The sequence below is a fragment of the Lonchura striata genome, chromosome 10 (assembly GCF_050655825.1).
Source record: "Lonchura striata isolate lonStrDom1 chromosome 10, ASM5065582v1, whole genome shotgun sequence".
NCBI lineage: Eukaryota > Metazoa > Chordata > Aves > Passeriformes > Estrildidae > Lonchura > Lonchura striata.
Window position 1 is genome coordinate 14,368,959 of NC_140712.1, and position 24,471 is coordinate 14,393,429.

The 24,471-nt window shown below is 40.6% G+C and overlaps 1 protein-coding gene and 1 long non-coding RNA gene across 3 annotated transcripts in view; both read right to left on the bottom strand.

The window, feature by feature from the left end:
• Positions 1–9,126, bottom strand: part of FBN1 (fibrillin 1) — a 144,529-nt gene extending 135,403 nt beyond the window's left edge. The window contains exons 1-2 of the mRNA XM_077785902.2: positions 9,009–9,126; positions 8,327–8,598 (exon numbers count right to left, since the gene is read on the bottom strand). Of these exons, the coding sequence (XP_077642028.1) occupies positions 8,327–8,493 (167 nt within the window). The 5' untranslated portion in view covers positions 8,494–8,598; positions 9,009–9,126. The remainder of the gene's footprint in view (positions 1–8,326; positions 8,599–9,008) is intronic.
• Positions 9,127–12,525: 3,399 nt separating this feature from the next.
• On the bottom strand, positions 12,526–21,211 carry LOC146766529 (uncharacterized). Of its 2 annotated transcripts, none has more exons than XR_014957524.1 (5): positions 21,072–21,211; positions 20,172–20,228; positions 15,555–15,645; positions 13,792–13,880; positions 12,526–12,666 (listed from the first exon to the last, which is right to left on the bottom strand). It is a non-coding gene; the product is annotated as an uncharacterized LOC146766529 (long non-coding RNA). The 2 variants fall into 2 exon arrangements; XR_014957522.1 differs by having other exon boundaries at positions 12,583–12,721.
• Between the last annotated feature and the right edge of the window lie 3,260 nt (positions 21,212–24,471).

Genomic DNA, 24,471 nt, shown 5'->3' on the forward strand with positions numbered 1-24,471 from the left:
CAGTTCAACTAAAAAAATAACATGCTGAGCAGCTCTACGGGTATCTTTGGCTCTGGCCAGAAGTTCAAAATTACATGCAAGTTTCCTGCAGCAACAGGAACACTTTTCTGACCCTAACCTCCATCACACTGTGACAGCTAAATACAGCAATCCAACAACAGCATTGACATTAAGAGAATTCTTCCACAATTGCTCTGAAAATCCAACCCTGTCTTTTGCAGGGACACGCTCATCTAACCTGACAGCCAGGCATTGTTCTCATTCATAGCCAGGGACAGACGCGTTTCTGGCATGTATTCCTTCATTGTTCCACTTGAGAATGTCAACGGGTCCAGTTCAAAACCCATCTACATGGCCGTATAAGACACGTAAAGTACATCACCACAAGCAACTATCTGCTGGGCCAGACAAGCGAGCGGATAAAGAGGAAGGATCCATCAGGTACTTCCTTAAAACACACACCAAAAAAAACCCACAAACTAAAAAGATATATTCAGAAGACAAGAAGTCTTTTCTATCTGGTAGCACTAAAAACATCCCATGGGAAATGGATGTAACTGTGGGCTAAGGCAACACTTAGCAGTCCAGATGTCACTTCCAGAACAGGAGGGGAACAGGGAGAGATCATTTCACACCTCCAGGTCTACTCCCCACACACACCATGTACCCACTAATGGTTACTGAGGGGGCAACCCTCTAACAGTTTCCCAAGGGAAAGCACCCAGGGAGTTCAGGATTTCCACCAGCCTGTGCCCAAGCTGAGCAGCAGCACAAGGGCTGGTGTGGGGCATGCTGGCCATACAAACCCAAGACCAGCCAGCCCCTTGTGAGGTTTCCCTGGAGGCTGTAGTTTGTGCTGGTACCACCCACCATCCCCCATGGAGGACACCCAATCCTTTAGGGAGTCTCTTACACCTGACACTTGCATCAACACTGTCAGAGAATGCCCTTAGGTGTTAAGCAGTGCTATTAATTTGTGTAGTAAGTGCTCTCCCTTAGGCTACTGAAGATTTATTTTAGGTAAGTTATCAGTACTTCTACTTTCACTACACATTATTCTACCCTTTGTATCTCTCTTGCTGGGACAGTGACTCCACATTTTCAAAAGGCCACTTACCTGCACATCTGCTATAAGGAAATAGGAAAACCCTGTTTTAGTTATATTGTCCCTAGCAGACACTGGTAATTTACTCTGTACACAGGGAAGATAAAAAGATGGAATATTAGTGGGAAAAAAAGAAGAAAAGAGAGAGGAAAATAATGTTCCTGAAAGGAAACAAATTTTAGTTTGAAACCTCCGCTGAACATCACTGGATATTCTGATGTCCTCCAGCAAAATATGAGAGAGAGGGAAGCTTGAAAAAGAGGATGAAAATGATTATGACTGTAGACAAAAGAACTGTGGCTTTCATTTGGTATTTCTGAAGCTATAATGGTCATGAATCATTTCATAAAATGAGAAGTAGAAAGGAAAACAACAGATTCTCCAGCAAGTCAACATCGAAAATATTTTTCCAGATAAAAGCTAGACCTCCTTCATACTTCAGTGAAGATCTATAAGCAAAACCAGAAGGCAGAGGTTTTAATTTAACAAGCCATATTTTACATCCCAACGTACCTTCCAAAGAGCCCAACTTTACTGAACTGTTATAAAACCCCAAATGATTGTCCTCATGCCTCTATCTGCACACCAGCCTTAGCATGAGTGAGGCTGTTCAGTAGGTCTGAAATACTTTAAAAAAGATTAAACAAATAAAACTAGGTGGGAAAGTCAGAATGGATGAGAAGACAACCAAAGGAGACATGTAAGATTGAAAAGCTAAAAATATATTTCCCAGCACAGTGCAATGGTTAATCAGAAACACTCCAGGCCACAGTTCCTCCATTCTACAGAAATGTTTACTAAGTCTGGGGAGCAAGACCAAAGTGACAGACAGCCTCTATATCCTCTTCATCTTTGGGGTTCAGGAGGGAGAAGAAGAAGGAGATGGGAGCCACTCTCATTGCAAAACAAAAAAGTCAATCATTAATTTCTTACTGTTTTCATATGTGAACATTCAAAGATCTCAAGGTCCTAAAATCTTATTTAAGTAGAGATAGCCTCCTGTTACCCAGTGTCTACCCATTTCTACCAAGAGGAGATTTTCCTAGTGATCCATACAGCTAAATATTTGGGGTCTTTCATTTTGGGTAATACTGTTCTATCAATCACATTGCTCAGTCCATGAACATATTTAAATTGACTCTTGTCAAAAACAGTATTGATGCTCATACACTAAACATTCAAGTTTGCAGCACAGAAGAGGAATGACAAAGACTGTCCTAAGTGAGCAGCAATGCTGAGCAACACACCACAGGAAAGGAAAATAAACATACAGGGAAACAGAAGCTGTAATCTTATTTGATAAGGACAGCTGTAAGTGAAGTTGACAGAAAGACAGCTCCTGCCAAGCTCTGACCCAGAGATCCTCCCTTTGCTCCCATATCAACTGAGAGCAGCCCTATGCTTACTTCAAGTCTGCATCCTCAAGCCCAGCACAGCCCCAAAGGTTCAGACACCGGTGTGAAGCTGCACAAAGAGCAGAACTTATCCAGTGACCAAGGGAAACAGACCCAGGTGATACAGAATCTGATGAACAACTTGTGGAACCACTACTGAACACAAAATGTATCCTGTGCGGCTCACAAGAGGGGAGAAGTCTACTTTTATAAAACCTAAGTAGGCTCTTGACTGAAGAAAAGTGCAACTATGCCTAGCCAGAGTTTCTTCTGTCTCCTCGAAACTATTCTCTAAGGAAACCTGCACTGCAAACTGCAAATTACTGCACCCTGCTCCAACAGGACACACTTTCTGCAGGTACTGTTCTTCCCCCAACTCTTCATGCCTCCAGTTTCTAAAGACAGTACACCCCTGTCTATAAAAGTTCAATTAAGCACTAACAAACTGAGATCAGAAAGTCACCACCACACAAAAGATTAGACAACTGCATACCAAATCCACAGAAGAAAAGTACTATTTGAAACACAAAGAAATAAACAAAATACTATCCATAACATCTCTTGTGTTTGAGTAAGGGCTATGGGATTAATCTGTTTCTAACCTGCCAAGCAATTATGTCATAGCAACAATCAGCCTTAAAGGACCCCTCAGGATGTACCTTCTTGAAGTGCTTTTGTGGAGACACAAAGTGACAACCTTGATGTGAAAGCTGTGACTGGTCCTGCAGCATCTGGGGCAGTGTAGCAGGCCAGCCTGATACAGCCAAGAGCTGAACAGACAAAAATGAATAAATAGATAAATAGATAAATGAGGGGAAGAAAGGAAGATAATTACATCCAGTCTTGCCTTCCTGATGTACAACATGTCATCTTGGCACAGTGGTGGTGGGTCACAGGAAACCTGCTTCACCTCAGTCTCCCAGGCTGATTTAACAACATTTCCAAAACAATCTTGTTTCATACAGTCTTTCAAGAATGCTGCTACACTGTTGATTGTAGCCTTTTTCTCTCTGCTTGCTCTATTTACGACCCATTACCATCAAATGGCAAGAAAGTAATTATCTAATCTATTTTTGGAGAGGCACATGGCACTTCAAAACCATTTGTGTCCCGCTACAATATGAGAAAGATCACAGAGAGGAAGACTGGCTAAACTGTCAGAAACAGAATGACATGTACCTCAGCCTCCCACTGAAAGGGAAACTACAATAGTATTCACCAAGAGTTTTAACCACAGGTTGCACTGGCATGCCCAAAATTAATAAAGTCCTAATTCTGCCTTACAAACTGTACAAGCCTAGAAGTCTTTCCCCAAAACTGATAAAGCAGAAATCAGATTAAGGCTGTGCCTTCTAAAAAGATGATGTCCAAATAACACAGTTTGGATATCTAGACTACAAGGACTACAAAACCCTGAAGATTATTTACTTTTTACTGTTTTTCTCCTGCTCCACAAAGTCAGACCTACATGAAATCACATCACACCAAAGCAGAGGAAACACATATATGAGGCACAGTGCCAATATGTATGAACTCATTTCACTCCAGGACTAGATTTCCAAGGATCATGCAATACCAAAGACTTCAGTTTCCACACTAGGATATGCTGGAATAAAAGCTCTTCATCCTCCATATAAGCTTTATCCCACAGGCACAGAGGACTGGAAGGAGACCAGCCATGCCACCTGGAAGCCAGGTGAGTGCTCCAGCACATGGGGTATTACAGAAACGTGCATGTATTTTTAATTAAGTTTTTTATTTCCAAGTATTCAGGCTGTCTCCTGCCTGCAGAGTGGCATTGACAAGATGTGGCACCAGCAGCTGCCCAGAGGTGTGCAGGCCACAAGTGGCAAGAAAAATCTTTGAGGTTTTTCAGTATAAACAAATATTTACCAGTACAGAAAGTCTGCTTTCCTTCAGCAGGCTTTTAGTGGTAAAGATTGGTTTAAAAGGAAAACCAGAAGCCCTAATTATATAGCTGAACACTAGAATTAAATTATAGATTAATAAGATTATTCTATTTCAGGGAGCACTGATGCATAAAAAGGACCAACTCCAACCAAGTTTACTCAGGGAAGTATATCAGTAAACCTGTGGACTTCATTTGAGATACCCAAACTAAACTGGTCCAAACAGCTCAATCCCCTGTTGAATAGTTTAATCCAAGACTTTTATGGATCCTTTTGGAGCCAACTATTCTGTTCTCCAATATTTGCTATCATTTCAACTTAATAAAAACAAGGAAATTAAATAATTCTTGCACAAATACATTCATTTAGTCTCCTAATTAGAAATATGTCAGAATTTAGCTATCTTGAAGAAATTTCAGTTCTTTCAAAATTCCTGCTATTTTTTAAGGAAATCATTGCTTTCTTTGGTCATTATACAGAGAAGAGACTGATAAACAAGACAAATATTGCTTAAAATGTTACTAAGAACTGAGTGATACTCATTAGTGTTTGAAGTCTTCTAGCATCATCAGAAATTGAGGAATCTTAATTAATTCTAAGATCTTTGGGTACAATATTTCTTGTATTCAGACAAATACTAATCAAAACACCAGTAAATTTTTTTTTTTGCTTTATATTTAAATGATTGAAACACATAGGAATGGTTGTCTTCAAGCATATATTGTTTAGAAAGAACTTCCTGTTCATGGCCAGCTTTGTGGAGTTTATTTCTTACAGAAGTTGACACTGCATTATTGGGTGCTTAAGGGGTAGCAGGATAATGGCTTGATGCCTTATAGCTCAGTACAGTAACATCTGTGATAAGTTCTGGGAATCTGGAGAAGTGTCTCACTAGCAGCTTCTTATTTTAACTTGCTGAATCACAATGGATTCCAGCAACATTTCCATGACCACAGAGTCTAGTTATGTTTTTTTTATAATTACTGCCTTTATTCTGATTGCTTTCTGATCACTTAGAGGCATCAGGCACCAGTACATAAATATATATTGAATAGGCCAAACACAGATGGCATTAAAGGACTTCACCATTAATGCCTCCAAAGCAGGATTGAGCCAAACTATATGAGCAGCAAGTGTAATGTCTTAAAATGAGAACATAAGAGGCACTTCCAAATAGTTTATAATTATTAAAATTAAAATATGCTTCTAGAATCATATTATACATTTGGACAGCTCATTGCCATAAACAATGAGGCAAAGGTCACACAGATGAAAGCAAACATCTCCTGCCAACAGCTTGCAGTAAAAAATGTTTAGTAGGAAAAATCATGAGAACTGAAACAGATCTTAAGCTTCTTCATTTTAACATGCAAGACCAATATGCACACACAGAATAACCTCAATACTTTCAAATGCTGTAAGACTTCCAGTAGTCATTATAATCAAACACACAAAATGACTGAAGTGTAAAACAGTTTTCTTTAAAAATGTATCCCCACGTGCCTTACAATCAGAGCAAGAGTTCATTTCAAAATGAAAAGGAAGTCTTAGTCAACTGTAATAACATGAAAATAAAGTTTCCCAGCATCTGTTATGACTTGTATTACAATTAACAGATTCCCAAATGTATTTGTACTGATGAACATGTTAAAAAAATACTATGTCTTCTTGTAAAATCATATTTTTAGTGCTTTAGTCCTCCAATTACAATAAATAATGTATATACAGTTCCTATACATTCAAAATATGTTTTCCATCTGTCCTTCCAAATTTGTTCCAACCTTGTCTATTAGAATGACAATTCTTTTTTATTCACATTGTACAGTACAGTACCACACCTAAGAAACTGCTCACAACTTCTAAACTGGAAATATCCAGCAGGATTCACCCAATAATGATCAAAAGTACTCTCCTCCAAGCAATTAGGGAACTCTATATTCACCCTCAAATCAGGGTTACAAAAGGTCTAACAAGAAACCAAACTAATAATTTGTTTTGTCTTTTTCTCACTTCACCTGGCAAATTATTTCTTCCTTGTTAAAAATCTGCTTCCCAGGGGCACTAATTCATATTGGTAATACTCCAAAAAACTGACCAAGATACAGAATAACTAAAATTTATGTTTACACTATCTCTAGATTTGTAGATTACTAAGCAGATATATAACGCATAGATAACATACAATAAAAGGAAGAATTATTGCAAAGGACATAAAAGATGGCAGGCTTCTATTAAGTCTAAGAATAAATTCATAAGATTAAATACTTAACCTAATCCATTTTAGATTCCAAGAATAATTAACACTTGAAATATCATCCATGGATGCACTATGTCTGAACAGCATAGTTTAAAGTGACAGTTACACACACCAAAGAAATGTTATACTCAGCTAACATGCCTCTAACTTCCACCAAGTCAGCACAGTGTGCTAGATGGCATATTCTGTGCCACTGAGCAAAAAATTATGTTTATCAGTTTGATATTATCTCAGAATCCTATAACAACAAATGTTATTAAAACACCCTAAAGAAGGCACTTTCTAATAAATGTTTTTTCTTATCAGCTTTTATTGCTTGCAATTAGTCCCTCAAACTTTACTGTACATCTTTCTCACCTCCTAGATTTTATCACATCTACTTTGGATCTGCTTTGTCCAACTATTTCTTTTGTGACAAGGTATAAGGAAATAAAATAAAAGAGTCTGATCCTACAAAATCAGATCCATGAAAAATAATGCTGACAGCTTGCATCCATTTTTGCAGCATGCAAATCTAAAAACAAAAACCTTTTTCAATCAGGCAAGCATTAAAAAAGCCAATATTGTAAATCCAAATACAGGTTAAAAGTACTATAGAACTACAAGGAAGTTAGTAAGAAATAAAAGCATATAACATATAAAAATAAGAAATAAAAGCATATAACCACTAACAATAAGGTTGTAATAGCTCCTTTTTGAGAAAAAAGGGGGCAAAATAAGCAAATAGCTTGTATTCTTTACAGAAGCCTAACTATTTTACTACAATTTTTGTTACATTTCTCCTCTGTCTGACAACAGAAAAAAAAAAGGCTATGTGCTGAAAAGACACACCTGAGAAAGGAAACTTCTTTTTTATTACTTCATTACAAACTTTTCACCTTCAGTGAACTAGATTTTCAACTGCAAATGCATGCAATGACTTTGAGCTGACTTCACAACTATTTTTGCATTGGAAAGGTGTTCCATTAGAATGGGCAAAAATTTGCCTGACAGAGATTTAGCCTTTAAAAAATCCTCTCTCCTAAGCATGTACCACAATGTTTCTTAAGAAATTAAACTCTTGTATGCTTGGGCTCACTCATACTAGAACTAGATGGTTCGACAGTCTATATGAGAGCAAGATGGGTATCACAAAAGGCTCAAGGTGGAGATGAGAGAGGACAGCTGATGGGACGGGCATGCTGTGGGCTCCAGGCATCACCGTTATTCTGCTTTTATGCAAAGCAGAAGCGCGGGATGCAAGAGGAATGCACAAGCCCGTAGTGTGCCTTTATCTAAGGCCTTCCCAGAAGATAAATTAGCAACCTCCGCGCTGCCGCAGCTCATCCTCACGAAGCATTGCCCACCCAGAGGTGAATACGGCTCGGGTCGCGGAGGGCCCAGCAGCCCGTCCGGCGGGGGCGCTGGGAGCGTGGCGGGGCCCCGCGCCCGAGCCCTGGCGCTGCCCGGCGGTGCTGCAGGCGGCGGCCCCCGGCCCAAACCGCTCCTCGGATGGGCAGCCCCAAGGGGGCTCGGGGAGCACTCGGACCCCCAGAGCTCGCGCCGGCAAGGGGTTCTGGCTGTGGACACACACACACACACACACGCAGGCAGATATGTGCCGGCTGCCCGGCCCGCGCCGCGGCACCCCGGGAGGGGCCGGGGCCGGCCCCGCACCTACCCTTTGAGCGCGTCGTGCCCGCCGCCGTGCCCCCTCCTCTTGGCCCGGCTGGACCGGCTCTCCTTGGCGCTCACCCCCTCGGCGTGCCCGGCGGCGGCGGCACCAGCCTGGGACGCCCACAGCACGGCAACTCCCAGGGCGATCCCCAGCAGCCGCCCCCGCCACATCGCGTCCCCCGAGCCCCCGGGCTGCGAGCGGCCGCTGCCTCCTCTCCGCCGCCGAAGACTGCCGGTCCCCGCCGCCCTGTCTCCGACCAGCCTCTCCAACGCGAGCTGCGAGGAGAGAAATGAGGAGGAAGGGGAGTTAGGGACCGAGGAAAAGCGGCCGCGGCCACCCCGCGCCCCCCGCCGCCTGCCCCCGCGCCGTCGGCCCCCGGCCAGCCCGGCGCTATCGCGCCCGCGAGAGGCGGCGGCCGCGGGGGACGGCGAGGGGCTGCCCGGGGCCGCGCGGGCTCTGCCTCCCCTGCAGCAGCATCCGCGGGGCTCCCGCACCCGCCGCGGACAGACCGCGGCCGCCGCCACCGCTCCCCAAGCCGCTCCGGGGCTGGAAGCGTCCCCCGGGCACGAACCCTCCCGGCTCCCGAGCCGGGCACCGCTAGAGCCGCAGCGGCGGGAGCGCCGCGGGCAGCAGCCCCGCGCCCAGCCCGCCCGCCCCGGGAGCAGCCGCTGCGAGGGGCGCGCACCCGCTGGAGCCGCCGCCGCCGGCTGCCGTTCCCGCTGCTGTTCCAGCTGCGGCCGCTGCACCCGCCGCTAATCCAGCTGCGGTTCCAGCTGCCCCCTCCCTCCTCCTCCTTTTCCCCTCCTCTCCCCCCCTCCCTCCTCTTCAAGTATCGCCCGCCCAACCCTTTCTCGCGAGAGAGAGGGGAATAAAAATGTTCCCCCCCACCCCCGAGCCGCCAGCCCGGGGCTCCCGGCGGTGCCCCGGCGGCTCCTGGCCTGCCGTGCCGCGGGTCACCTGCGGCCGGCCGGGGCTGGCGGGATGCTCGGCCCCGAGAGGCTCCCCGGGAGCCGCGGGAAGAGTGCAGGGCTGCCCGGGAGGGCGCGGCGCTGCCGCTCCCTCCGCTCCGCTCCGCTCCGGAGGCAGCTGCAGCCAGGCAGCGCTGCCAGCTCGGGTTACCCCGCGGGTCCCCGGCTCGCCCGGCGGCAGGCGCTTCAGCGCCTGGGGTAGCCTCAGCGCCGAGCCAAGTGTGTCAGACAGGAGCTGGGGAACCGAAGGTAGTGCACGCCTCTGCCTCTATCTAAATGCATATAGATCTCTAGATGTAGAGGTATCTACTTCCTAGGGGTGCAGCATTTTGCATCTATAGCTTATGAAAAATAACATAAAGGTATGTTTCCCTTATAAGGCAAAATAGCATCGATGGTGGCTTTACCGGAGAGGCTGCTGCAGAATGAATAATGCGCTCTCTAGCAACTAACATGGCACAGACAGCAAGGCACCAAACTACTAAATCACCACAGCCAGGTCCAGAACAAATGCCTGCCTCATCCTTCTCAAGGAAAGAAAGCCCTGCAGTTTTTATTTATGGTTTAAATCAAAAAGAGCAAACCTGAACTACCAACACCTGAAAGGTAGAAAGGTTTTATACTGAAATAATTGAGCAGGGAACACAACACAATTAAAAGAGTTCAAGCCCAGATTCTATACGCTCCTATCAAGTAACCCTCTGTACCAGGATTATCCCATTTCAACACAGACAGGAAATACAAAAACCAAATCAAACCAACCAAACAAATGAGACTGAAAGTAAATTATACTTATGAGTCTGCTGCTGCTCACATATAAATATTTTGGCAGAAATGTTGTATTTCCTAAATTTCAAGTATTTTCCCTTTTTGTTAGCTTCAGGTAGGTACTGATAGTTAGTGGTTCTGTATTATTGCATTGATATTGCAAATCCTCAGCTGCACTGCAGCTTATTTGCTTATTTCATAAGCAAGCAGCTGCCAAACCACCCTACTCAAAGATAAATGCATGGTGTATTCTGCCACTAAAACAGTATCAGAAAAAAAGGAAGTAGTGTGTGAGATTTCCTAGTACCAATCTGTTTACAGCTGAATTGTAACGGTGACACAAGATATAACACATGCTAGTTGAAATATACAGTTTGAATCAGTTTACAGTAGTTTATATATTACACATATAAATATGCATTTTCCTTCTAAACATACATAGAAGTATTTAAACTATGTACTAACCACAATAGCAGCTTTCTAATAATTTTGGCTGATTTTCATAATCAAGAAAAGTGTTAGATACTTCAAATTACAAAACAGCAATTTGATAGTGGCCATTTCAATGTCACTGTTTAACAGTGTAAAGACTTTCGGATAGAGAGTATAAGGTAAAATGTAGATGTGAAATACAATGAGATACTGGCCCAAGAAAGAAGTAATGGGGCACAGAGTATGCCACCTCAATGTGTCTGAGCAAGGCTCAAGACATTAGCAGCTCACACTTTATACCACTATTTTGTAACTTGTACAAAATAAACTAATTTTCAATTCTGCAAGCAAAGTATTACTGATTTGCAGTTTGCACCACAGAAGTAGAAGTTAGGGTTGTGATTAATGAGAAACAGTGCTTTTTCTGTTACAATTTAGTTGAATAAATAGGAATTTGATTTTTCAAAGTATTTGTTTGTCTGACACATACAAGCATAAAAGATTAAGATTTTTTTTATGGCTATGCTTGTTGAAAAGACAATATAGCATTGCCTAAGGTATTTTGTATTTCTTTTAAATTTTATTCAAAACCAAAAAGAGCTGAGGATAAAGGTGGTAGTAATTATCCCTTGTATTAAGAAATTCAACACAAGCAGTACATTGATATACAGTTCTCTTCCTTCACTACCATCTATGCCTACAGCAAAATCTAAGCATTTGCTCAGTTAATATAGAAGTTAAATTTAAACTGAACCTGCAAAAATGTCACTAGATATTTACTAATTATGTTCATAATGTGAAGATAGAATTTACCAGTAAACAAAAGTTATGAAAGGAATTCTTGGTTGCTATTTAGTCCAACATTCTTCTAGTTTCAACATTTTTTGTTTCAACCACTTCAATTTTGTGGATGAGCTACTAGAAAAATATCTAGTCTGTGTCACAGGCTAATGGGGTGACTGTCTCATATCTTCTAGCACATTTTATGATGTATTTTTTGGTATCTTGCATGGTTGCAGAAATGTGGATTACACTATATGAAGTAATGTTACATGATATGTGGGCTGGAAGTTCATTAATCTAGTGAAACATGCAGCACATCATCAACTTCTGGTGTGTCATTTTAAAGAATATGCTTATACATTAGAAGTATTTACATTGTTGACAACTATAAAATGGTGCCCACCTGGGTTCTCAAACCACTAGAAAAATACACTGTCACAAGCCAAAGACTTAACTTCTGCTCTCTGCTGCTGAACAGAGCAGACCCTACTAATAAGGGTCATCCACACTCTTTCCCACAGCCACTTGAGTTTCTGCAAACATTTGGACTCTGAAGAACATCTAGACAAACAGATTTCTATATGGTCTCCAAAACACTTGTCAGCCACTTGAAGTTTCACTTAAGGGAAAAAAAACCAAAGCAACTAAGAAGCAATTCTGATGATGCAGTTGATCACCATTTCCTGTGACAAACAGAAAGATGAACTCTCAGATTAACCCAGATCTAGAAACTCAGTGATATTTGATCAAACCATGGAATCAAATCCAAAAATAAAAGACACCAAGAACAAGACATATAACATCATTGCTACATGCACAGCAGAATTTTCCATAACATATAAGCAACTCTTTTTCCACAATGCTCATTCTTCCAGGTGATTTTGAGGATCTTATAGCTGTATTTTGCAGGGTCTAGGTGGCATGGATTGTGGTGGCAGAGCCCAATATCCGGGCAGGACAATTACAGGTAGATTGATTATAAGTAGGAATGATAGAAAAGACAAAAACCACACTTTACTGTTGGCTATCACCTGGGAGACAATAACCCTAAATATTTACATAACTTTACACACACTTTAAATCAAGGCCAGTATATTCCTCTAGTAAGACATCCTACTTGCTAACCATGCCTTAGTGTACCTCCCTGTGCTTATCACCATCACGTACATAAATCATTTTACACAGTGCCCAAATTATTAACGTGTAACTGATCCTCAGAGACATACTTACTTGTCCTGCTGTTTGGTTTACATAAAAAAATACTGAACTGAAATTTTCAGTGCTGGTGATCTTCGTGCTCAGCAGCAGAGATGCAAACTACTGGCCTCCCTCTGTGCTGGCCTTTGGCCGGCCAGACCTCTTCATCTTACTCAAACACTCCTTCCTCTCCTCCTGAAGGATGGTTAGCAGAATAGTCATAGTTCAGGCAACTGAAAACTGTTTTGAACTGTTGTAAATAAAAAATCTTATCACTAGAAGTACTATGATAAGTTGGGAGCTAATTTCAAAAAGATTTTCTTTATTTCAATTTGTATTAACTTTTGCAATAATTGCAATTTTTTTTATCTGTAAATTTACTCTAACCCAAGTGAGCAAAAAAAGTATTTCCATCTTACATATTTCTTTATTAAAAGGGCCTTTATTATGCCAATGAAAACAAACAGTGTGGGAAAGTTTTAGTGTGTGTATTTTTTTAAGTACGTTAGAAGCACAAACAGTAATTACATCCAGACAACCAATTAACTGGTTTAAATCTAAAAAAATAAAATTAAAAAAATAGGTAACTCAAAATACATCAATTTTCCTTAATGTTGTTTGGTCAGACAAGCTGTGATAAGTAGCTATGGAATCCATTATTAATAGATTAGGGGACATATTTCATCCAACATTTCTACTTCATTTTTACAAATTGCTTAATTGAAGTTTTTGTCTGTCAGCAGAGTTTACAGTGATGGAGAAGGAAATTCAACCTACATGAACATATAATTCCATAATTCGTGATACTGTGCAAAGTGTTGTAATATTTCTGTAATATAAGAACTATGAGAGGAAATAAAAAGTTATTTCTTGGCTTAGACATTAGGGGCCTATGCACTTCTGCAGAAATTTCAATATTTTATCTCAGTTGTATCCTAACTGAGCATAAACCTATTAGATTTTATTACATTCAGAACACATCTCTCCTATTTATGCCTCTATGGAAGAGTTTAATACAGGTAACAGTTTAACAGATTTCATGTTGTCCTAAAAAAAATATCTTTAATTTACAAGACAGATTTTTATATCACCCCACCAAAACCCATACATTTCTCTTTACTAAGATCTGAATGAAACAGATGCTCTTTTTCCTCCAAAGCACCCAGATTCCTCAGTATCAGTGACAAAGAAAGTACAAGGAAACTCAAGAGAGACCCTAATTCAGACATTCCCTTCTCAGTATTTTTTAGGAAGATTCTCTTCTCCATTCATAGTTGGTTTTGTTTGTAAAGCTAGATCTCATTTTAAATTAATCCTTACCCAGTAAGGGTGAAACTTATCCTATGTCTCCATTTGCTGAAGGCAAATCCATTATCAGATCCATTATCCATTCCTTTCGTTAGGGGGTCCTAAAGAAAAGAATTAAACCAGAAGAAATTCAAAGATTTTCATTCTATCTTCCAGGTAGAGGAAGCACAACCTATCTTTGTAAGACTAATGTTGAATAAAAATATAACTAAAATACAGTGGAATTTTACTTTTAATCCCAATCTTACATGCATAAAGTGATGTATTTTATTCTATGTGTACTGCTAGAAAACCTATCTTAACAATAGCAATTGCTTCTTTGATTTCAAAATAAGAATTTTAATCCAGCCCTAGTGCAAGAAAAGTAAATATATATACTACTACTTTCTGTCAGGTAATAACCCTGTCAAATTTAATGGGAATTTTGCCACAGTAACAGTTGCAAGCCAAGCTTCCTCAGTCTTACATTTGTCCCCAATGGCCTCTTAAATTCCACCTGTAAATTCAGAAGCAAAGTGAAAGAGCTTTCATGGCTTTGCATAAAATGCCAAATGTTGGGTGAATTTTCAGGCTAAAACACTGAGCAAAATGGATATAGCTTTTTATCCAAATTAATACATTCCAAGTGGGTGGAAATCAGTAACCAAGAGCCTCTTCTTTAAACTGATTTATGCAGAACTCCCTACTGACTCCAACAAAGACAGCTGAATCAGGCCCTACATTCCTTCAAACACTGTCAGCAAGGGATTGGGTGTCTCTGCCTGTTTTCCATCCTAGTGTTCCTCTGGCTATGTGATGTCTCACTTGATAGGGAGTTGCCCCATGATGCAGCTAAAATAATAAAATAGGTAATAGGAGACCAGGGATTAGACTCTAAACCCACCACATTCCATTTGCAAGGCCCTTCCTTTGAGAAACAGCACTATGAGAGCATTGCATACAGCTCTGATAGAATCAATGATGAGTTTAAATAGGGACTTGTGAAAGTCCTTCAGTCCAGTTCCCTGTTCTGAGCAGGACCAACTTAAGAATGAGCTGCTCAGGCTCTATCCAGATGAGTTCTGAGTATCTCCAAGGATGGACACCCCACTTTTCTGGAGTAACCTACTCCATTGTTTCACAACCCTTGCTGTGACACATTTTTCTTAACACTTAGTAGGAATTTCTCTTCCCCAGAACTGGTACCTGTTCTTCATTCTACAACTGCTCACCACCCACCACAGCCAGGCTCTATCTCCTCTATACCCCAAAGACAGTAGGAAGATCCTCTCTAACCTATGTTTATTAAGTCTGGATGAACCCTCTGCTCAGAGACCATTGCTTTAGCCCCTCACCATGTTGGTGTCCTCTGCCAGGCTTGCTCCAGGCACCAGTGGCTTTTGTATTTAGGGGAGAGTATAGTTTTTCTGAGCCAAGGTGCCCAGAGTTGGATCCAGTACTGCAGATGCAGTTTCTAAATACCAGGAGAGGTAAAGAATCCCTTCCCTGCACTCCTGTAACACGGCCCATGGGCAGCTGGCCGCCTCCGCTGCGAGAGCGCCGCTGACTCACGGAGGACAGGGATGAGTCTCTGGCCAGTAAGGAGTTCAGAACAGCTCTGATCTGCACTTTCCTTTATTCAGTAACTTGCAAAAGGCTGACTTCATTTCCTCAGGTTTTCTAGATACCAGTAAACTGAGACAACTCATCTAGAGTCTGTGATTTCTTACCGGGTATAAAATCATTTGGGGACTTCCCTCCCACTTTGTCTGTTGAAAGTATTAAAGTTTACTTACTGAGGATCACTGGGGCGTTATTTTATGAGGTTTACAAGGTTCAGCAGCCAGCCTTCATTGCCAGAAAATGTCCATCTGATGCAAGGTCACACTGGATAGAACATGGTCCATTTATCAATACATACATCTTTAATATACTGCATTGTACACTTCCAGTACAGTTAATTGGATAAATTTAGCCCACAGACACCAATATGAAACTTTTTATTAACTCAGAGTATTCTGTTTCATTTTTAGCCCTTTCTCATTTATGCACTGGCTCAACTCATGGCAAACTGATTGATTTGCAGTATACAGATGCTCTATAGCTATTTTTTAGGATAAAATCAGGTTGCCTTTACTTATAAGGAAAAGCGAAGTAAAAATTGCTGTTAATTTAAAAATATATTCATTTTACCAGTAGCCAAATTAAGTAAAAGAAGCTATTTGAGGAGGAAGTTGCAATAGATTTCACATACTGTGGTTCAAAGTGGGAATGAGAAGGGACAGCAGGAAAGCTCTGTATGCTTTTTGGAGGCTGAAAACCATTTTTTTCTCTCCTACAGAAAATTAAGATACAGGGATAGAGTTAAAATCTATTCCTTAGAACACTTGAAATGAGAGTAGCCTTTACTAGTTTCTAGTACAAATTATTCAGATTATGTTTAAATGAGGAAAGAAATTACAACAATAAAAAAATCTTTTCAGCTTTTTTTTTTTTTTTTTTTAATACAGAATTACTGCCTCTAGAATGTCCCTAATGGTTTACAAATTATCAACACCAGGTCCACCCAAAATTGCTATTACTGTGATGAATGGGGTGGAGTTCAGAAGGGATTGAGTTGCTACATTTCTTTTTTAAAGAGTCAGGTTTTGACATTTTACAAATTTGAAATAAAGATGTTGAACACTTTTTCTAGCTTCATTAACTCCTTTCAATACCAATAAAAATACCAAATAACTTCAGACAAATAAGAATAGAGGTCAAACGGGCACAGAGTCAGCAGAGTAAATGTCACTTGAAACACATGAGGGAGAGCCAAGAAAAAATACTTGACAGGAGCCTGGGAGAAAGGACATCTATAGCTATCTATCTACAGATATATGGATATGTATCCAGGCTAACTTTTCTGACTGCTGTTCATCAGTAAAAGGAAGGAAGTGCAATTTTATGGCTGAAAAGTGGATGATGCAAATAAGGAGATTCATGGTGCCTTTTCAAGATAAGGAAATCTTTCAGAGGCTCCAGTCTGGACACATTTTATGATAAACTATTGGGAAAACAGTTTCCCTGCACTGTAATGATCTGGAGAAGCTTCCCTTGGCACTACAAGCCTAGTCCAAGCCCAAGATTTTTTTTTTCCCCTCTCCACTTATTTCAGTGGAGTTCAGAGCATGCCCTGACTTCAGTGTGGTGAATGCAATTCCATCAGTTAAGCTACGCTAGAGCAGTGAAATTTCTAAAAAGAGCCTATTACATGGATTTGAAATCTTTATGGAGAACTGGAAACAATTCCTTCCATACAGTGGGCTACAAATTCTTTCCCTCTGTTCAAAGTATGCAATCTTCTGCATTCATTGGTCTGTACATGAGGCTTTTTATCTACTTGGGGTTTTGTCATAGTGACCTAACAACAAAAAGCTTGTACAGTCTTGCTGACTAAATATTCAGAGTCCTGCACAGTGAAAATACAAAGCGAAATTCCAAAAGTTTTCTCCAAACCAAGAAATAACTGCTTTTTGAATTTACTCAAACTTGTAAAACATAAGTCTTCAGAATTCACATATGTATTATGCTCTAATACACATGTTCAAGAGTGTCAAATTCAGAGCTAAATGTCTTATTAAAACAACTGTACCATTTTATCAGTTCAGCAGATCACTGTTATGCATGTGCCAACAATAGTAATTCCCCATGGAATCCTGAAGAAGTTGTTTCTTCTCGGGCAGCTCAGCATTTGAAATCTATTATTTTCTGTGGTTTTGTTTGGTTTCCACCTTCCCCCCATCACAAACTCCATTTTAAGGGCAGTTGACTTAAGCAACCCTGGTGGCTACTTACCCTGCTTTGACAGGTTTGTTTCACAAGTCCTTCCCCTTCCTGCAGTCAAAAACTATATAATATCACTTGCAAGTAAAAAATAAAGAAAAGGAAAGAATAAAGTTTAAATATTTTAAATTGAGTATTACCAATTATGCCATTGGTTACACTCGCAATATGGGAAGTGTTAGTCTTGTGCTTATCCAAATCCCATGAGGGATAAGACAGCTCTTCTAAAACATTTGGAACTAAATTCTGTTTACTGTGAAGGACCAGACTAGAAAGAAAACATGAAGAATTTCTTCCATTCATGAGGAATGAAGGTGGAATGTAGCCCAGGAAGATGCTGCAGAGTACAACAGAGTGTTAATCTGCAAATCCCAACTATAAACCCACTGGAATCTGCACTGTTCAGCCCTGCTCCTGAGCTACCAGCAGACAGCTGTGTGTCAAGAACATCTGACAGCTGCCAGGTGTAGAAGTTTCTATTCTTCAGATGATCAGCAAAATATGTTCCAGAGTTCCCAGCACTTCTGCAGACAGTGAAAGTGTGGTGATTTAATTTATAAGATTGTTTATGCTCCAGAAGCTCTCAGAAAGCCCAAGTAAGACTGGCCTATTGCAGTGTATGAATAGAACAGAAAGCAAGCTCCAGACAACTGGCCACTGCCGTTGACACCAGGTCTAGGCAAGGTGCAGCAGCACTGGAAAGACATTTGGACAGCAAGGCAGAAAAACGTGCAGCAAGTAGCCCATCTCTTGGGTTACTCCAGAACTTCATTTGCCATAACAAGATCTTGCAGCTTTTGGATAGGGCCTTTTACACAGCCATTTTAAGACTTGTTTTCCTCATCAACAGCCTCATTCTTCTCTAACTACCAAAAAGGAAGAGAATAATTATAAGGGTGGCAGAACATGTCTCATTATTAGGGATTTTAGCAAGTATTTATCAGTTATACTCAGAGATTTGTGGAGATGACTGAGCACTGGAACAGGTTGTGCCATAGATGTTGTTGAGTCTCCATCATTGGAGATATTCCAAATCCTGGGCACCTGGCTCTAGGTGATTCAAAGGAATCTCTTCAATCACTCCTGTCTGATACTTCTACAGGGCATAGTGTTTCAATAGATTTTCTGTTTCAGAAACCCACAGTCACTGAGTTTGAATTCATACTGGCCCATTTCCCTGTTCTCCTAGAACACAAGAACCCTGCAGTCCTACTTTGACTCACGTGTTAAGCTCTTAAATAACTACATCTGCTCCTTGGAGGAAGGTACTGGAGCATATGCAAGAATTGCATAGAATTGCAAGGTTATGGGACTACTACAGACTGGATGCAGAGAGCTAACAAATGCAACCCACAAAGAATAAGAGCAATACCACAAAGGAAGCACGGAAACGTGTGTCAGCTCAGCCCCAGTGCTTGCACTGCAGTGCTGGAGCAGCAGTGCTGGGTTGGGCCACCTGCAGAACTGCCAGGTATCACACAGGGGGCCCGAGCAGAGCAGACTCTGCCCTGCTCAGGTCCACACTCCCCCAAGGCAGGGCTTGCCACTCATTCAGTGCAGCAACTGCTGCACCAGCTGCCTGCCTGTGTGCTTTCCACAGCTATACAGATGATTTTATTTCAACATTGCAGGTCCTACCTGCTTCCTACATGCATACGTGGGAATGATTTTGATTTAGTTTGACTGCTGACAGCGCTGTTCAAGAGAAGAGTTAAGAACAAATTAAACTCCCTGGCTGATGAATTGGTTACAGCTTCCCCAGGGACTGCTCAGACATCCGCAATGATAAATAGAGTCAAAACCTCTGCTGGCTCAGCTCGTGTTTATTAGAACTATCTGCTAATGACCTAAAGGGAACAATCTTGAGAAGTGTAGGAAATAGTTTCTCCAGCTATTGGTTATTGTAGCATGCATTGCTGACACACACAAATAATCTCTTGTAAGAGCACTGCAGGAAGAGAGGAGTTACATTTTATGAAGGATTTTACTTTTCACATTTGGTTTTCTTCCAGTTTGGAATGAAACTGAGATACTTAAGTTTTCCACAAAAGAAAAATCACGTGGGGAAAAAAGGCTGGATTTGGATCTCCTAAACTGTTTCGTTTCAATTTTGACTTTTTAGAGCTGCAAAAGTTTACAAACCAAGACTCATTTTAAAACAAAAGGTTTCAGTCAAAGAGTGTTAAAATGTTTTCATTCTTGGAATGTTTCCATTTTTTCTCCCATAACTAAATTTGAAGACAAACACAATTCTGTGAAGTATTTTAGAAGAGCTGTGTTTTATCAAATGGAAATTTGTCAATGTTTTCTTCATTGACTTTATACTCTCTTTATTCCCCTTTATTTTCTTCAAAGTATTAGTCCAAAGCATTCTAGAAGAAAATGGAAATGTTTCTAGTGGGAGGTTTGAAAAGAGCAACTAACTTCTGAAAAGTGAATCCTCTCTCTACCTTTTTTTTATACCCTCTGCCTAAGCAGAAACAGATGATAAGTATCTTACTGGTTACCCTACCTTCTCCAAGGACATTAGCAAGTTATTTGTGTTTAAAATACAATTCCGGGAAACAAAGAAAGAGACAAGAACTTACCCATTGACTATTGCTAAATGTAGCTTGTGCTGCACACCTGGATTACAACAGCAGGAACTGCAACAAGGAACCAAGGAAATAGAGGAAAGTAAAGTTCTCATTCTGATCCTGGAGGTTCAAACCGCTTCAAACCGGTTCAAAGCAGAACAAACCGATCGTAACCGGTTTGAACCGGTCGAAACCGGTCGGAACCGGTCTGAAGGAACTGGTCGGAACCGGTGCAAACCGGTTCAAACCATTTCAAACCGGTACAAACTGGTTCCAACCGATTCAAACCAATTCGAACTGGTTAAAACTGGTTCAAACCAGTACAAACCGTTTAAAACCGGTTCAAACCAGTTCAAACCGGTTGGTTTTTACAGAATACTAACACTGTCTTTAAACGTATGGTGATGAAGTGTTACATAAACGTACGGGTGGTGTGAGACCACTAGAGGGGAGTAAAGTAACTTACAAGTGAATGTTTCCTCTACTCAGTTTCGCTGTACAAATTGCATTTGCACATGGTAATTAACAGCTATAGTAAAGCCAGAGTATTAAAGAATTGGATTTGCTTAACATTCTAAGCAAAGTTGATTAGATAATTCCAGTATTTCTGTACCATTGTCCCCCCTCACTAGGCTGCAGGCTGACAAGGAACATTCATCATCTGGATGAAGCCAGAGCACCAGGGATGGCATTCAGCCAGAACATTTGGCAGTAGACATGTATTTCTTTACTTGTATTCAGATTGACAAAGAAGCAATGCTACATGATGGAAACAGACTCATTTTACCAAGTGTGAAAAAGGCATTGGGCTCCAAAGCTTGCTTGGTAGGTAAGCATGCACAAAAAGGAAATGAAGAACCTTGGTTCTCACGCAGATCGCCATCAAAGTCTACACAAGAGTGAAATATTTACCCAAGCAACAAGAACAGAGAGGAGCATGATTAATTTGGAAGTGCAAAGTACTCTGCATCAGAATGCTGGGTGAAATCTCACTACAGCTGCAAGTAATGTGCTCCTGTATCACTGCCAGGTTGCCATCGTCTCCATTGTAAGCTGTCCACGCTGTGGGAGACAGGACTGCACAGTGAATCTGCACAAAGGAGAAAAATAGATTTCAATGGGAAATCTTAGCGACTCCAACAGAACAAAGGGAAACATGAGAACAGAGTTCTAACAGCAGAAGAATAGCTTTGACAGGAAATTTTAAGGATGAATGACTGAAATATATATGTATGTGACTGTGTATCTCAATACTTCTGAGAAGTGTACCCAGCTTGAGATTTTATGGGAAAGTGGACATGATACAGCAATAAATAGAGCTTCAAACCTCAGAAGAAAGTTCCAACTCTAAAGCAAAGTAAGAGGTAGGGGGCAAACAAGATATGAAATTGCAAAGGTGGTAATTAAAGCCAGGGAAAGCAAGCAAGCCAGAGATCTCCTTAGTTGCATATCCTCAGGTTATACTTAGGAAACCTAAATTTAATCATAGCAGTCTTGAAAGGTTTTCACAATCTGATAGAGTATTTTGCAAAGATTGTAGTAATTCTGCAGAACAGACAACTGGCTGAACCAGACTGAAATTATCAAGTATGGCAGGACCAAGACTGTTTGGCCTAATCTTTTTCTATTTATCATTTGAAAGATAAATCAGCCAAAAAAAAAAAAAAATAGGGAACAAAAATACAGCAGAAAGAAGAATATCACTGCATTTTTCTACTTTGGGGGTGTTGTTAAAGAAAGTTTAAGTTCAATAGTGACAAACTGCAATGTTAGTAGAATAACATTTGATCTGGTTCCTACAGCATAAATACAGTGTTGAAAAAGGAATCATCTGAATCAAAAAGATATAACAGCAGGTAATCTGTTCTTGAATAAAGCAGGCGAGTTCTTTCAGCAATATAACCTAGTGGGTAAGAATACATGACAGGCTTATTTTAAGAGATTCATTTAGTGACTATACTACAGTCTTGGCTCAACTATCCAAGTCCAAACATACATATTGCAACTTTACATCCCCCTATCTGACTGGTGTCAGCTGTCCAATTTCAGGAGTTACTATCCCCTATGCTACTCTGTAAATTGCTTCATTCTTTCCTACTGACATTGGAAGGAGGAGAATCACTAGGAGCTGTTGATTCTTGGGCTAAAGATCCTCTTGTTCCTTAAACTTTACTCACCAGGGAATGATTGCTGCTATTTTGATGTAGATCTTCCCTCTCGGCTCCTACTGCTGACTTTCATTAAGCAAAACTTAAAATCTCCTTGGCAGCTCTGGAGCTCTCTGGAGATGTCACTGCAACAAGACACACAGTAAACATTAGGTGAGCAAAGATTTAACTTCCTTCACATTCTCACACACATTTCAGTTTTGGTCCCTGAAGCTGCCCAATATGACACAACTGAAACAAGAAGACACGAGCAGTCAGTCAAGGGGAAGGTCACCCCTCATCAATGTGGCCCCAGCTTCTAAACTAAATATGTAGGATCTTTAAATGCTTCACTCTGCATTGAAACCAGAGCTTTTAAACACAGGGAATTTGTTAAAAGCTGTGGAAATTCACAGTAAGAGTTATGCACACAGCACTGAAAAAGGCAACAGAATTTTAAAAGCAGTTTGCACATTGTCACTAACTGTGGCATTTGGGGAAGCAACTACAAAGAAGCTTTCGAACCCACCTCAGATGGAATATTTGGAAAAGTTCCATTTGGTCCACAGCAATGAGATGATGGGCTCTCAGCCGTTGTCTGAATGGCCAGGGATGTCCTGCATAGCTGGATGTTTACATTTACAGATCAAATCTGTAAGCTGGGTTGGCTTCTGAACTTGCCCAATGATTGAATCAATCTGATGTATTGGCTTAAACACTTAAAACATCTTACACAGGACTAAATATGCTTTTTACCTTGTGGAATTTGGGCAAATGTTTAAACTAACCAGAAACAGCCACTCATTGGGAAAAAAAAAAGGAAAAAAGCCTCCACTTGGGGCTTAGAGGACAACTAGTAAAAACTTTCCTTTGCAGACAAGGCCACAGCTATTTCCTCAGCTAAGAGCTCGGAATGTGGCCCTTGAACTTAACCACGGCCCATGTTTGTTTAGGCACCAGTGGTCTCTCATGGCCTCAGTTTGCTCCCAACTGATGATGACAAACCCCACCTCACTGAAGAGGAAGTGGGGTTGGATTTATGGGCAACATGAAAGCCACCAAGAAATTCAGAAGTCTCTCATTAGAGCGCCTGTGAGATTCTCAAGTCACAATCCAGGCCTACGTACCAAGAGCTGAAATGCATTCTGCCTGGCCAGTTGTCCTGGAATATAAATATGCAAGACTTTTGTAAAGGAAGTTAAGCACATTTGTCTTAGATTCTGTACTATTTTCCTCTTAAAACTCAAAATATTGTCAAACTGAACTGTGATGTTCAGCTCCAAAAGACCAAATAAGCAGCTTTTACAAATAAGCAGTTAAATGTTACATATGAAAGGCAAACAAAACATCCTTGAGAGAACAGACTTTCTTCTTCTAATGTCACAGAACAATAGCAAGCAAAACCTTTTTGCTTACAACTCCCATATTACTGTGGCTGTGAATTGCTGGCCTGTAACTTTGAATTACAATAAGTGTGATTTAATCACCCCCTGTGTAACCAGCAGCAAAATCCTCTGCTCATCACAGGATCACTGGAAATGAAATGCCATCCCAAGGAAAAAAGATATATTTTGCAATTCTCTTTTAAATGTGAGCAGGCCTTTAAAATAGGAGATTTCTAAGCAATAGGAGGACAAAATACTGTATCTTCAGTCTACCCTGATAACATATACAAATTAACACCAACAGAATATGGTCATTCTAACTTAAGATACCTTTCTTACACCCAGTATGAGCTATTTTTTGCTTTATCAAATGGAAGAATAATAGAAATACGACTTGTTATGATAATTTAATGAAAAAATGCAAGCGTATTTGCTTTTGTTGTGGGAACACAAACAGAGGGTTACAGGAGGGTCTTCAGAATGGAAAAGTCAATTAAGATACTAACTTCAAACACCTCTCATTATGCTCTGAAGTAATTTTGATAACTGTTTTTAAAATGAGCAGAAGTTACAGTAGCTTGGTTTTAGATAAACACTGCACGCTAAATTGAATATAAAAATATTCTATTTAATAAATTTGTATCCAGTGTATCTAGTGCACTACAAACATTTATGAAAGTGTTATTACAATTGTAAAGAAAAGTCTGCAGTAATATTTCAAGTAACTTAGTAAAATTTGTTCATGTAACGTTGATCACAAAATGGACACAGTAGAAAAGA